The sequence below is a fragment of the Ipomoea triloba genome, chromosome 11 (genome assembly GCF_003576645.1).
Source record: "Ipomoea triloba cultivar NCNSP0323 chromosome 11, ASM357664v1".
Classification (NCBI taxonomy): Eukaryota; Viridiplantae; Streptophyta; class Magnoliopsida; order Solanales; family Convolvulaceae; genus Ipomoea; species Ipomoea triloba.
In genome coordinates this window covers 13494372-13507867 of record NC_044926.1, presented here as the reverse complement: position 1 = coordinate 13507867, position 13496 = coordinate 13494372, and the positions used below count along the sequence as shown (strand labels likewise).

General features: G+C 35.3%; 2 protein-coding genes across 2 annotated transcripts; both read right to left on the bottom strand.

Annotated features, from left to right (window-relative positions):
* Positions 1-4458: 4458 nt before the first annotated feature.
* Positions 4459-6078, bottom strand: LOC115997241 (GEM-like protein 6). Its single transcript, XM_031236757.1, has 2 exons — positions 5825-6078; positions 4459-5099 (listed from the first exon to the last, which is right to left on the bottom strand). The coding sequence occupies exons 1-2, from the start codon at positions 5997-5999 to the stop codon at positions 4606-4608; spliced, it is 669 nt and encodes a 222-aa protein (XP_031092617.1). The 5' UTR covers positions 6000-6078; the 3' UTR covers positions 4459-4605.
* A 5336-nt stretch (positions 6079-11414) lies between these two features.
* On the bottom strand, positions 11415-13025 carry LOC115997419 (GEM-like protein 7). The gene is made up of 3 exons (XM_031236974.1): positions 12831-13025; positions 12682-12744; positions 11415-11958 (listed from the first exon to the last, which is right to left on the bottom strand). The coding sequence occupies exons 1-3, from the start codon at positions 12970-12972 to the stop codon at positions 11492-11494; spliced, it is 672 nt and encodes a 223-aa protein (XP_031092834.1). The 5' UTR covers positions 12973-13025; the 3' UTR covers positions 11415-11491.
* Positions 13026-13496: the final 471 nt, after the last annotated feature.

Sequence of the window (13496 nt, the reverse complement as noted above, 5' to 3'; positions counted from 1 at the left end):
TGCAGTTCCTTCATTTTGTTGAATTGCAATTCATACCCTTCCCTATGTGAATTGCAATTCAATGGGGAAGGAAAGGGAAAAATGAAGAAAATGAGAGAGATATTCTCTAACTGACTCTCCCGACTTCATGCTCGTATGACTATTTAACCCGGTTCAGATACCAAATGTTATATAACAAGGAGAAACAAGAATAGGGAAAACTCATATCATTATTATGCAACTAATATAGCCTTTTATATAGGCATTACAAGGACAGAGAATGCAATGAAATAGAAACAAACAAACCACGTACTAATGATCTGCCCACTAACAAAGCACGTACTAACAAAATTACTAAGCACTAACAGCAAGCAGTAAATAATGCCAAAATACTAGGACATACATTATTATTTATTTCAATAATATTTAACAATTATACAAAAACATTTTAGTATTTATACCATTTCTTCCATTCACATTCTCAATAATTCTATTCTTCCCTGCCAAATAATATCAAATTTAAATTCTTACTTTATTGTCACTTTATTCTTTGCCCACTTTCTTTTCCTCCCTAATTCATTTTTTCCAACCAAACACCCATATTGTTTTAAAATCATTTTGGCCCGTCTGAGAAAGTAGTTGGATTGTGTCTGGTCTAAACATGTAGGCACGACTAACGAGGACGATCTGATGACTCATCTTTTGTATGCAGATTGCATGCATGCATGTTAGTGTGTTACTGCAACGCAACTTTTTAGCTGTCTTAGTGGCTTTGTTTCTTATCAAACCCACTACTTTTGTGATAATCTTTGGTTGGCAAGGAAAACTTCCCACATGCTACTATAGTCACAAGTTGCAATTTGCAAAGTACATTACTTTTATCATCTTTGATGTGTAAAGGTACAAATTTAAGACCGGCCCAATTCCAAATGACATCAACCCTGTCTGGAAAAAGGTTTTGCCACCAGCCGGCTCAGTTGTTTTTGGCAATATAATGCATATATACCATCTCCTTCATCTCCAATTATTGAATTGATGAACTTCAGTTGCATGATCAAACATTCCAGATGGTTAATCTTTAGCAAGGCTAACAAACATGACCTTTTTATAGAAATCAACCAATCATTATATTATAGACCATGGTTCACGTAAGGGTTCATCATTATACTATAGACCATGTTCACCTTATAAGGTGAACTGTACCCTAAAATAAGATACATTTTTATTATATTAAAGGCACATTTTTAATACACTAAAGATTCATTTCTTGAAAGTACATTATTTGATTTACTACCAAATAGTGTGTGTTATACATAATATCAATCATATACATTGAGAATATTACAAATGTACATTTACTCATGGTTTGTAATATCTATCATTATTCCGTGATCCATGAATAAATAATAAAATTTTAATATACTAAAGGTACATTATTTGATCGAGTTTGGAGGTAGGTGCATTGTTTTGTATACTATTAAATAATGTGCATTCAGTAGGCCCCAGAAATTAAAAATAATATACCTTTTATTCATGGTCGACACAAAATTTGCCCCACAATATAAGAGCAATCTCATCCGTTGCCGTTTTTCTACCAATTTTTTTGTAGGCCCCAACATCCACAACTTTAGCATCCATAATGAATATATGTTTTAACTCATTCTTTTTTTCTTAAATATTTTAGTGTTTTTGCTTGTTACTCATTGTTTTATGGAGTCACTTTGGTCACTCATGAAATTATTGTGTCTGCTAGGTGATTTTGCAAAGAATTGATGTTTTGAGGCATAAGGTGGACTATTTGAACAAGTCTAGCTTTGAAGTCACCTTATCATGAGAGCACAATTCAATGACTGAAGTGATATTTTTTGGAGTTTTGGGCACGCTGGGATGGACCATGGCGTGACCCGCCGCTGAGGAGAGCACCAGAGCTATCACCAAAGACTTTGGAGCATGGTTGCAGTAAGGCGCTAGGAGTTAGTCGGGCGGTAGATTAGAGCTTAGCGCCTAGGCGACAGCTTATAAAAAAAAAAAAAAATAGTGCATGTGTGTGGGTGTATGTTATATATATATATATATATATATATATATATATATATATATATATATATATATATATATATATCTTACTTCTCTTATTTATATAAATAAATAAATTTAAATATATATAAATATAATAAAAACAATTAACAAGGCCGACTCTCTCGAGGTAACTCGACTAACTCCGCCGAGTTGGGTGGGTTAACTCGACCGAATTTGGCAGAGTCAGCTGCCAACTTGGCCCAGTCGGCCTACTAGTGAGCGATTTACCTCGGCCTAGGGGCGCCTAGCGCTTAGGCGACCCCGGCGACCGATTTTTGCAAGAGTGCTTTGGAGGCCTCTCTTGCTAGCCATGGGCGTTCCGAAGCCCGTGGCTAGCAGGCAGAATGCAAAATGCATTATGCTTGGTGGGCACGGGTGAGGCACGCTTGTGCTTACTATACCGTGCCCACAATCTAGTAGCTTTTTTATTTTTATTTTTAATTTTTTTGCTAGGCACGGGTTCGGCCTTGCCCGTGCCTAACCTCTACAACATTAAAAAGACTTTTTGCTTTGTTTTTAAGGGAGAACTCTTTACACCAAAAACACAACTTTCATTTCCCTTTCATTCCCTAGTTAGGTTTAGCTCTAGAATAACTCAGAGTAGATTTTTTGTTTCTTTCCATTTTCAAGCTCAATAACACTTTGCAATCTTGTATTTCAAGGCTTCAATACAGGAGTTTTCTTATTCATCACTTTCATTTGCTTTTCATTTTAAGTTTTCAAGTAGGAGACTAGACCATTTTCTTTTCTTTGTTTTTATTTTCTTTTTCTTACCATTTGCTCTAGTTTGCTTTGCTCGAAGGGATATACTTGAACTTATATGCACACAAGATCCAAGGAAGTTGGAGGCTTGCAACCACTTGACTTGGAAATTGAAAAGGGTGTCAAGCAAAGGAAAATGGAGCAACAACAAAAGGTAGCCCCGGAGAGCACAAGCCATTTTGTGTGTTATTAGGGTTTGTGTTTTTGAACAATTGTTCTTTGGAAATGACTTATTATATATGGTTTTTGTGTACTGTTCTTTAATGATTAAGTTTTTAGTTGCTTAAATATTGTTATTTCATTTCGAGTTGCATGTATAGTTTAAAGTGTTTTGTCAAATAATAGTCAAAGGGAGAACTTGTTAGTGTTTAGTCTTGTAAACCTCAACTTTGTAATTGACAAATTATTATGGCAAATAGATAGGATAGGTCTAGTGCTAGTTAGTGTGCTGACCGAAGAACTAACTGATCAGATCATGCACCAGAGCCTTTGGAACTAGCCGTTGGGGGTACAATGCCTTAGAATATCCATATCTCTCTTTAATACTTCAATAGTAAGACAGTAATTGGTTCTACATATGATATCATGGGATTACTTGTCTTAAGATTTGAAACGCCCTCTCTAAGATTTACAAAAGAAATACTCTGAGAAATTATCTTCTCAAGATGCTGATGATATGAAGTTTAAGAGTGTGTTTGGAAAGCAGGAAAATGATTTCTGGAAAATGTTTTCTGGAAAATGAGTCATTTTCAGAAATCATTTTCCTTTCTTGTGTTTGGCTGCAGAGCAGAAAACTTTGTTTTTGTGTTTGGTTCATTTTCCAGAAAATAGGTCGGAAAATGAACAGAATTGTATAAATAAATATCGAACATAATTATTACCCATCTATACAATTCAAAAATGCAAAATAATCACCACAATAATATCACAAATCATTCATTTATAACAAAAAAAAATCACAATATCTCAAAAACATAATAAAAAATAAATAAATAAATAAAAATTGGGGAACCAGTCCACAGACTGGTTTACGAAACCAGTCACGAACTGGTTCGACGGCCGACAAACCAGTCCGTGACCCAGTCCCGTGGACTGGTTTTTGCGAAACCAGTCCACCTGGTTTCGCAATCCGAAACCAGTCCGCGGAAACTTGTTTTTCAATCCAGTAGAAATCAGTTCATTTTGCTTAGAAATTAGGAAAATATTTTCAAATCTTAGAAAATAAATCTACAAAAGAAGAAAAGGAAGAAAAGGTTTGATGATAGGAAGATGATAATGGCAAGAGAAGAAAAAATGAGTGTTGGAAGCCAAAAGCAAGAGAAGAGAAGAAGAGGAAAGAAATCCCCAGGAGAGGACTTGGAAAATGACTTCCCCCAAAAAAGAGAAGTCATTTTCCTCCAAATGACCCTCATTTTCCATTGACCATTGGGTTGTTTTCCTTTGTCCATGTTTTCCTTAGCCTTCCCAAACACCGTACCAAAAATCCGAAAAATGATTTCCAGAAATTATTTTCCGGGTTTCCAAACACACCCTAAGAAACTCTACAAAGTCTTTTCCCAAAATGGAGTTGTGCATACCAAAGAATTAGACGGTAGTTGAATTACAATTACAGTCTAACAAACAGGCTGTGAAATCATATGGAAAATGAACTAGTCTTTCTCATTCATATCATACATACAATTGTGAAATCTCATTGATCTGTCAAAACTTTCCAAAGAGGTTTTGTGACAATCAAGTCTCTTCCCAATAATTCATATTTACATGTGAGACAAAGCCAAGCTTAGTTTACAGAATTCTGCCACCTGTCTGTGACAGCATATGCTGACACTGATTCTGAGAGATTATTGCCTCCTGAAGAAATCTGAGTGTTCTTTTATGATTTATGAGGCCCATGAACCAGAACTCAAACTTGTCCTCTGTAACCACCTGCACATACTTCTGTGATGGTTTCTTCACATTGTGACTCTCATTGGCACTCTTTACTTTTCTGAGTGGGATTGTCACTTTGTAACGAATTATTTTCGATTTCCCATTTGCAGAAAGGAGCTTAATGGATCTCTCACTGCAGAAAGCCACCTTATCAGTGGAGATAAACAGAAGGCCTGCTATGGGGCCAGCTGTTGTTGATAAATAGCACTGGCTAGTCTTCACTAGCTTTTCACCATCCTTAACATCGAAATTCCTCTTGAAGATTTTGCCAACTCCTCCTACTTGAAGGATTTTGGCTCCCAGCCTCAACTTTCCCTTTATAGTTTCTGTGATCTTGTGTCCAAATGTTACTGCACAATTAAATGTAAAGACATTAGGATTAGGATCAAACGCTTACTGCTATACTAAAAGCTATAACTCACAAAAACGATGCAAAGACTAATTGTTGGACTTAGCCACCTAACAATTCCCCCTCTCAACACCTGAAAAACTTAACTGCACAGTTTACAATTCCCCTTCCTAGCACTTGTATGTTTAACTACAGAGTTTTTGTTGGGATGGCGCAAGGACCAATTGTTGGACTTGGCCACCCAACAATTCTCCCTCTGATCTCAGCCCCTGCAAGTCTTAACTGCACAATTTACAATTCCCTCCCGTCCTAACACTTGCCAATCTTAACTGCACAGTTTTTGCTATTGTTGAGAAGGCGCAAGGACCAATTGCTTGACTTTACCGCCCAACAATTGCCCCTCTCAGCACCTGTCAGTCTTAATTAGTTGCACAATTTACAGTTCTCCTTCCAAGCACGGCTAGTTCTATACCACTTGTTAAGATCAAGTGTTTACCAATACACTAAAAGGCACAACATTATTTACGCTACTATATTTTTGAGATGCAATGTCCTGATTTCGGTCTAACAATTTCCTAACCACCAATTGCTGAACTTGGCCCTTCACCAGCCTCTGCCCAACAATTAGCAACAACTTTAATTTTCTCGTAAGCTACATAACAAATTGGAAGTACGTACTACACATGAGGTTATATTTTGTCTAATAAGCAAGTGAATGGAACTTACTTGATCTAATTTTTGAAGTTTCTTTGGATAAAGTGAGGACTTGGCGTCGGCCTTCTCCATCATGCAAAATTGTTCTCTGAGAGTTGTGAAAGGAGCATATTGCTGAGCTGATCGGAATTCCAACGTCGACGTGGCTCTTTCCGGTTCTTGCATAGCTCTGCACCAGTGGATTCATTTTCAACTAACAATGCTTACTTTGGAAGGAATTGAATGAGCGAGCGTTTAATTTGTTGCGATACGTCAGATTCATTTTCTAAGACTATATTTATAGGAGAAAATGGTTCCCTTTGCTGATTTTCTGCTGATATAAAAGCATTACTTTATGATGCAGCATACTTACTTTCTGATGTATGCTATTTCTAATTTAAGACTGAAATAAGAAACCATTAATTGTATCCAAAAGTTGCAATGTACTCATAGATTTGGCATGCCACTATTGAATAGCATTGTCATTTCACTTATCAAAGAAACTGCAAAATTAAAAAGAAACTTATTAAGAGCATCTACATCTATGGTTTATATGAATATAATGTCAGATCTAATGCTTACATGGCAAGTGTGAGAAGAAGAGAGAGAGGGTGTGGGGATCAACTGCAAAGAATGTGGATTTTAGGAGTCCAAGAAAAAAAAAATTTAACCACCTGTTGCTTGCTGTGCGCGTTCTTCGCACAGCAGCGTCCATGCGGGCGCGTGCAGTGCACGCGCAGGTGCACCTGACAGCAACTAAGAGAAGAGAATACCAGTCTACTTCTGCATTTTATTCAAAATGTTACCCGACATGCACGGAGTATTTTTTTTTTTTAAATTATGTTTTGTTTTGTTTTTTTTTTAATCTCTAATCATTTCCTCTTTCCTAATCACACTTACAAAAACTCCTAAAATACCGCAAAAAAACTCAATTGATAACGATGCTCTAAGAGAATACCAGTCTACTTGTGCATTTTATTCAAAATGTTACCCTTTTTTTTTGAAAGCAAAATGTTACCCTTTTAATTTGCTAATATATATCTTGATTAAGATCACAATCAATAATATCTGTTCACCAATTGATGAACTTCGGTTTCCGCCCAATAATTTCCCCTACCCTCCAACACTTGAACTTGTGACTTGACTCTGATATCACTTGTTAGTATATCATAAGTACCGTTATCGCTAAAAGTACGTTTATTTCTTTATATACGCTACCACATTCTTTAGATGCATGATGCTGAACTTGCCCCTTTGTTGGCATCCGCGCATACAACAATTCCCCTAGTCACCCATTGATGAATTTGGTCCTTTACCGGCCTTCACCCAACAATATCCATCAAATCATCTTTACCTTCACAAAATGAAGTTGAAAATTAGAAGGGTAGAAGAAAATGTGAATCATTAGCATCATTCAAAGCTTGCATGTATCTGCTAAGACAATAATCTTGGTACATTTATATTTCATATAAGTTCTTGTGTAGCAATAATACCTACAATTTTAAATTGATGCATGTATTTCATCTCAACTAAAAGTTTAAGTTCATAATTAGAATAATATTACTTTTGGCATTGGGATGATTCTGATACCAAAATGAAGGCCGTGTTTGGTAAATAATCGGCCTATCAGCCAATTTTGGCTTATTTAACCACTATTAGTTGTTTGGTTAATAAGCTTTTTGTAATTCCAAAATACTAAAATTCAAAAGGCTACTCAAAGCAGCCTTTTCAATTAGCTTTTTGAGAAAAGAAATTATACCAAACAGCTATCAGCTAACAACTAATCTAAAAAATAACTTTTTACAATCAGCTAATATTATTAACTAATCATACTTTCTAACCCAAACAACTAACCCAATCAGCCAATAGACATTTACCAAACAGGGCCGAAGTATATATTCAATACTTTCTCAAATATTTTCAATTCCAAAAAATCTATGTTACCACCATCAAGGTTTGAACTATAACTGCCCATTTGGAATGGTAACCGAATACCGTAACACTACATGGTAGAAAGAATGTTGATTGAATGGAATCTCATTTCAGAATATTTCACAGACCAACTTCCATCCCTTTTGTCATCATGTTAAAAAGAACTAAGAAACCATTACCAGAAAACTCAATTTTGAGTAGCTGATCTGATGCACAACCTCTAGAGTGGGCGCTGTCAGGTCTAAACAAGCGAAAAGCCGTCGTATCTTCTGACTCAGATTCTTCACACTGTAAATATTCTAACCAACACCCCCACTCCTATTGTTCAGGTGATTGCACCAAAATGTATTAAAAACAACTTTTGAGTTGGCATGCTTTCTTTCTGGTGCGACACTGTAACCTACTTTAATTTTGATGACTAAAAAGATAAGATTTACATGGAAGTGTTGCTTAGCAGCTAAGGGATCGGAGGGCTAGCAGAACTAATAATATAAAATAGAGTTAATTACTGAAATGGTTCATTAACTATACTAGAATTATCAATTTGGTTATTGATTATTTTTTGACTAATTAAGTCTCTCAATTTTAAAATCTTAACTAATTTAGTCTTCTGTTTATTTTGTCGTTAGACATCGGTTAACTCTAATTTCACTATAATTGAGGGACCATTTTTCAATAATTAACTTTTCAGAGAAAATGGTGCATGTGATGACCGAATTAGTTAAAACAAACAGATAACTAAATTAGTTAAAATATTTAAAGTTGAAGTCTAATTGGTCAAGAAATACTCAAGCACCAAATCGGTAATTTTGTTATAGTCAATGAAAGAGTAATTAATTCTATAAAGTAATACATACAGTACTGGTATTAATTAATGCTGATCGATCTGGATCAACATCTTTTGGGAAATTTCTTTTTCTCATCTTGCTTTTGTTTATGTCAGCTTCAGATGTAAATTAAAGGCATGGGTGGTAGTAATGCACCCATGCTGACCTATTCCAATACCAGCTAAAAGGTGCAAACCATCCAATTCTAAGATATTAGAAATGCTATGAACTAATAATTTTAAGAATCCATGTCCAACTACTACCTGAAATTCAATTGTCATTTACATATTGTATGTGTATATTTATTATAGTCAATTCCATCAACCGTCCATTGAATATTGCCATTTATCAATTTTTAATTTGACTTGGTCTCTAGACTATTGATTTTATTCCTGATGTTATCTTTCCGTTAAATATTATTTAATAAGCATTAAATGTAAGAGTAAGAATGTAAAAATTAGTTAGCAAAATTACTTCTCCATATTTGCATGTTTAAAGGTATTAAAACAAACTAAATGATATATAATCTCCTCAAAATTGAGGTAGAAACTTATCAATAGTCTGACCAAGTTGACTTATACATCAACATGTTCTTTATATTCTCACTAATGATAAATCTAGTGTATGAAGTTTATGAATCATATTTGTCCATGTCAGGAACAAGTCAATGTTTACAGTCTTGCCTTAATATGATCAAATTAAAAATCAATTATAGAATTTAATAAATGTCAATAGTCAATAAATCACTATTAGAATTAACTCATTTATTATATATATCGATCACTCTATTTCTGACAAAGCTAGCTCCCCCAAAATGGTCTCTTTCTAAATTAGTTAGAGTCCAATATGATTACCCAAAATGGTCTCTTTCTAAATTAGTTAGAGTCCAAAATGATTAGGGTCAATAAGGAGAGCTAGCTCCCCCAAAATGGTCTCTTTCTAAATTAGTTAGAGTCCAATATGATTACCCCAAAATGGTCTCTTTGAGGAGGAGGGGGGAGGAGGAGGAGGAGTAAGTGAATGAAAAAGAAAAGGAAAAAGAAAAAGAAAAAAAAAGAGAGGTGAAATTGCAAAAGAAATAGAGTAGAAGAAGACATTATCACCGAGAATCACAAGCAAAGACAGATCCCCATATAAAAACTTTTGCTTGCATTTTGCATTGCTATTTTGCTGGAAATGTTTGCTTTACCAAATCCTTCTGTTCAAATTCTTTGAATAATATATAGGCAAAAATTTGTGTGAAACCGCCTCATGGATCCTTGTCCGTAAGACTGATCAAGTCAAGATCAAACATAATACTTATACGGGAAATGTAATACTGATAAGGAATAAAATATTTATTACTTATATGGGAAAGTGTAATACTTTTGAAGAAAAATATAATACTTTTACATTTTGATTTAAAAGTATTACTCCGTGCATTTTTCCTCAAAAGTATTAAATTTTCCCTCCCTTATAATAAGTAATTGTTGTTCCCGGTAGGGTTAGAGTACAAGTTGAGGAGGTGAATAGACTTGTAAGATTTTTCAAAATAATTTACAAATAGTTGAAGTAATTGAAAAGTAACTTTAACTACTCGAGAGTATGCACAACGAAAATATAATTAACCCTTTAAACGTTTTGCATGCAATTTGTTTTTATAAAATTAGTTAAGTTTGGTTGTTGGAAATAAGCAATGCGAGTAGTAAATAAAGGATAGAGAGAGAGAGATTTTAAAGTGGTTCGGCAAATTTAGCTCACTCCACTCTTTTCCTTGAAACTCCTAAGGAGAATTGCACTATCCATTAGTACAACATGGACATCCAAGCCTTGAACACCAAGCCAACTTTGAACTCCACCAAATTTCAACTTTGAAGGTTTTGTCTCTCCTTTTCTCACTGGTCACTAGATGTGAATGCTTTTGAATGGCTTGAACACTTAGATCAGAATATTTAATTTTTTGAATTGACCAACATCTTCTTCAGTCTTAGAAGATCGAGGGAATTTATAGGTCTGCTGAAAAAGGCCCGTTGCAGGGAAACCAAATCCAAACGGCTATTAACCAGTGTGACGAAACCGACGGGTAATTCGGAGGCCGGGTAGGTGAGTATGTCAAATTTTCTAGCCGTTGGTGATTTAATTCGTGTTGAACATATCTTTTTGCTCTGCACAAATTGTCTTGGCTTTTAAGGAAAAATCTTCCTTGAGATTGTTCCTAGGACTCACTTTGTCTTGGACACATTAGCTCAAACTTTAAGGTTTCAAATTGTTAGCTCAGAGAATATCTCGAGCAATTCTTTGGAATGGTTAACTAGGTTAACGTTTCTAACCTTAAACCTCTCGGATACGAGTGGTTGACCTTACCATTCGTCCCTATTACTCCTTGAAAGGTAAGTCTTTCCAATTTTCAACCTTTTGCAACTTTTCAGTTACGAATGGTTGACCTTATCATTCGTTACGTTCTTCTTTACTTTGAAAGGTAGGTCCTTCCACCTTTAGGCCTTTCGGTCTTGTAGTCTTCTACTCTTCGAATTTTCTAAGTCTTCAAATCTTCTTCCTGAGCTCATTCAAGTTACTATTCGAATCTATTGCTAAGACTAACTAAAGCGTAACCTACTGAGTTATCATTCGAATTGTTTGACTATTTGAAATATGACTTCTCGTGTTACTATTCGGACTATTTGAAGTTTGAGCCGAATAACTCTAAGTCTAGAAAATAAAAATAAGTTGGGGATTAAAATTTCTAATCATTTGGTATCATCAAAATCTAAATACAAAATGTTCCTAACAGTAACAAACACTTGCCAACATTACTTATAAGAAAAAATTTGATGAAAAATGTAATATATACTTTCAAATTGGAGTTTGAAACTTATGCATGTCTATTTTCCATTCCACGTTTACATGCAATACAAATCAAAAGATTATTTACAACGTTTGAAGTAATAAATGAGAACACATGCTAGCACTGGGTCTGATATATTGCCTCCTTAAGATGTTTCAATGTTCTTTGATGATTTAAAAATCCCATGAACCAGAACTCATGCTTGTCCTCAGTAACTACTTGTATGTACTTCTGTGATGGTTTCTTCACATTACGGCTCTCGTGGGCAATCTTTATCTTTCTAAGTGGGATCATGACCTTGTAACGAACTCTTAGCGATTTCCCACTTGAATTAGAAGAAGAAGAAGAAAGCTTAATGGATCTCTCACTACAGAAAGCAATCTTGTCAGTGGAGATAAAGAGAAGGCCTGCAATGGGACCAGATGTTGTTGATAGATAGCACTGACAAGTCTTTAGAAGCTCTTCACCTTCCTTAGCATTGAAATTCCACTTGAAGATTTTGCTAACTCCACCTACTTGGAGAATTTTCTTCCCAAGGCTCAGCTTCCCTTTTACAGTTTCAGTAATCTTGTTTCCTAATTTCACTGCACAGTGAAATAAATAGCATTAGAATAATTTTGCCTCTTGGGTACATACCCAGAGTTATTCTAAATGTTTGTAATTAATTGTTGGCCGTAATTGGTGGCTAGGGGATTGTTGGCGGAGGCTGGTGAAGGGCCAAGCCCGAAACCTTATCTCTCGAAAATGCAATGGCGGTCTATAAATAAATAAAATTGTGTTTTTGCTACTAGCTATAATTTTTGGCGTTGTAGTAAGCGCTTAATCGTAACAAATTGGTATCAAACATGCCGTTGAAACTGACAGGGGCTGAGAGCGGAAATTGTTGGGTAATTGGTTGCGGTCAATTCTATGGTGGCTAGGGGATTGTTTGGCTGGTGAAGTGCCAAATCCAGCACCCAACCTCTCAAAAATGTAATGGCAGCTTATAAAAAAAATAAAGTTGCGCTTTCACTACTAGCTATAACTTTTGAAGCGGTTTGATCCTAACAAATTGGTATCAAACATGCAATTAAAACTGACAATTGCTGAGAGGGGGAATTGGTGGCGGCCTATTCTATGGTGGCCAGGTGATTGTTGGGCAGAGGCCGATGAAGGGCCAAATTCAGCACAGTGCTTCTCGAAAATGTGATGGCAGTCTATAAGAAAATAAAGTTGTATCTTCCGTACTAGCTATAACTTTTGGCGTAGTGATAAGTGCTTTATCCTAATAAATCAGAACAACCAAAAAGAAAATGTTACCAACTTACCATGTTCTCGGATGCCTTGTGCAAATTTATTCATCCTGTGAGCCACTGAATCTGCTCTACTACCTGCATTTGTTTGCATTTCATTAGCTTCTTGTCTTAATGGTTTTATCAGCTTTAATTTATTCTTCTTCAGAGTGAATAAAACTTACTGAATCTGATCTTTGAAGGTTCATTTGACAAAGCCAGGGCATGGCATTGGGCTCCATGGCAAGCCAGAAGCCTTCTCTGTGACTTCCCAAATGAGGAAACTACAGAGCAGTTTGGAATTCTTACATCTAACAGTGGATTCATCTTTCAGCTTGCTTCAATTTCTTGCAATGTCTGCTACAGAAGGAGAAGAAGATTGCAGAAATAAATATAATGAAAGTTTTGTGTGATAGATCAGCTTCCATTCCTGAGACTATTTGTAGGAGAAAGGTGTAGGCCCTGTTTGGTAAATAATTAGCCTATCAGCCAATTTTGGCTTATTTGATCACTATTATTTGTTTGGTTAATAAGTTTTTTGTAACTTTAAAATACTAAAATTCAAAAGGCTACTCAAAACAGCTTTTTCAATTAGCTTTTTGATAAAAAAAAATTATACCAAACAGCTATCAGCTAACAACCAATCTATCAAACAACTTTTTACAATCAGCTAATGTTATTAACAAATCATACCTTTTAATTCAAACAGTCAACCCAATCAGCCAATAAACATTTACCAAACAGGCCGTAGTGTTTTAGTTGCATGAATCCTTTTGCTTTTAGATCATCCTTGCATGTGCTGATTACTTGGTGATGTACAAACTCTACTTTATGAAGAGGCATTGTTGCTT